This window comes from Orycteropus afer, unplaced genomic scaffold, assembly GCF_000298275.1.
Source record: "Orycteropus afer afer isolate SDZICR_OR568_19922 unplaced genomic scaffold, OryAfe1.0 scaffold00538, whole genome shotgun sequence".
NCBI lineage: Eukaryota > Metazoa > Chordata > Mammalia > Tubulidentata > Orycteropodidae > Orycteropus > Orycteropus afer.
In genome coordinates, this window is record NW_006922125.1 from 1450786 (window position 1) to 1453073 (window position 2288).

The 2288-nt window shown below is 34.3% G+C and overlaps 1 protein-coding gene across 1 annotated transcript in view; it reads left to right on the forward strand.

Annotated features, from left to right (window-relative positions):
- The window catches only part of ZNF280C (zinc finger protein 280C), a 66956-nt gene that overhangs the window by 7403 nt on the left and 57265 nt on the right, over window positions 1-2288 (forward strand). The window contains exons 3-4 of the mRNA XM_007955758.2: window positions 1591-1659; window positions 1756-1877. Of these exons, the coding sequence (XP_007953949.2) occupies window positions 1591-1659; window positions 1756-1877 (191 nt within the window). The remainder of the gene's footprint in view (window positions 1-1590; window positions 1660-1755; window positions 1878-2288) is intronic.

Genomic DNA, 2288 nt, shown 5'->3' on the forward strand with positions numbered 1-2288 from the left:
ACTTTTTAAAGGAGTTTTTTTTTTTTTTTTTTTTCTCTTTTTATTTTTACAGTAAACTTTTTTTAAGCCAGGAGAATTCACCAAAAATGTAGCTAGCATACCAATGTTTTATTACCCTGGCAGTGTATGAAATTGTTATTAAAGGATGAATTTTAAATTTTCTAAAAGCCTTGTTCCTGCTTCTCCTGCCTCTGAACTTTGAATGGCACTTCTGTTCAATTTTAACAGAAGTAGAATAATCTAACCAGTTGAATTGTTAGTATCATTTCCTATAGCAAATTGGGAGGTTGACATGTTTGTAATTAATAGTGTCACTGTGATTGCATTTATACTGAAATATTATCATATTTAAAAATTTTTATTTGGATTATCTTATTGAAAGCATGACAGATAAGATTCAATTTGGACTTATACCAAATGCAAATGACTGGTAACAGTACTAGAACAATGTATGTTAGTTGTGATTCTATCAAAAAGGATTGACCCCAATGGAATTTGTTCTGTAAATTGTTGACCAAGGATTTAGGCGATTTTATTGATACTGATATTGAAATATACTTCGAATTACAAGTTGTGTATCAGTGTTTTTGGATTATGAGCTAAATGTTTATATAAAATAATCAGAAGAGGAGTAAAAACTTGTGTTTGGTAGATTGTAGCTACCAAAAGGTACTGTAAGAATGATTCTTTAATGGCTTGAGTAAATACCTTGAATTTCTGAATAAAAACAGTTATCAAGTTACTTGAGCAAATTTTTCTCCCAGAAGACTTCTGTGATACTTAGTCATGAAGTACCACATCGCAATTATCAGAAAACATTTGATATTTGGTTCTTTTCTACTGTTGTTAGTTGCCATTGAGTCAGTTCCAACTCATGGTGACCCCCTATGTGCAGAACAGAACTGTGCTCCATAGAGTTGTCAAGGCTATGACCTTTTAGAAGCAGATTGCCAGGCCTGTCTTCTGAGGTGCGTCTGGGTGGGTTTGAACCACCAAACTTTGAGCTAGTAGTCAAGCACTTTACCATTCACATCACCCAGGGACTCCTTTCTAAATGGGAAAAAAAGAAACTTTTCAAAGTGTTTTTTATTTTGTTTTAAGTGCTTTTTACATTTTTTTGACTGGCCGTTTTAGGCAGATCTCGACTTTTCCAAATTTTAATTTGATTCCTCAATAACCTGGAAGTTACAAAGTTCACGAGTACAAGAGGAAGCAACCTTAAACTGATCCAGAGACTAGATTCACTTCGCGTGTAGCGGCAGATTTAAAATGCCTTGAGTTGAGATACTCTAGTAAATTCCAGGCTCAATTTAGTTTTCAATCTCTGATAGTTGCTTTTCAGAACTCAAGAGTACTATGTAGGTAATCCAGTCAGCTCTCCCATTATAAAACTTCCAGGCTTTTAGGGATGTTCTGAATGGAGTATGGGAATTAGGGAAGGGTTTGATTTAGAATCGTAGTCTATGCATAACCCTGTTGTTATTAAGGGAAAAAAAAATATACTTCCAGCTATAGATTGTATATGAATATGGTCTTGGAAAGTTTTTTCTATAATTATCATATATACTTAAAGTTTAAATGTTTTTATAGATATTTTGAACAGAGGTAACTCCAGCAACTCATCTTCAAGGTCAATAAAGAATGAGTCATTCAATCCGGGTATAGTAGTATTATATTATTTTAATTTTAAAGTTAAATATTTTGACACAGTTACATAAAAATGTATTCAATCTATTACATAATTTTTAAATATAGGTATTCCTGAGATATTCAAGACCACAAGTCAACACTTCGTGAAGCAAACACCAAGTCCAGGGTCCTCACCTAAATCTAAATCTTCACAGAGACCAGCTGTTTCTCAGAGCCTGTCTAAACCTGTAAGTGTTTCCTGAAACTACTCAATTAGCTAAGGCATACATCAGCTATTTTATTACCCTGTTAAAATCATAGACTATTACAGCTAGTTGTCATTCCAATAAAAACATAGTCAACATCAGAAAATGACACCATCTTTATGATACTTCATCCAATAGCAAAGTTATAACTGCAGGAACTGATAACTACCTCGTAATAAAATATGGTCATATTAAGTAGTTACATAGGAGCTCTGGTAGCATAGTGCCTAAGGCATTTGACTGCTAACTAGAAGGCTGTCGGTTCAAACGCACCAGCCACTACTTGGAAGGAAGGTTGGCAATCTACTACCATATTTGCACCCTGGTGGCATAGCGGTTAAATGCTTACTGGGGATTAGAACCCATCCAGTGGCTCCATGGGAGAAATACTTG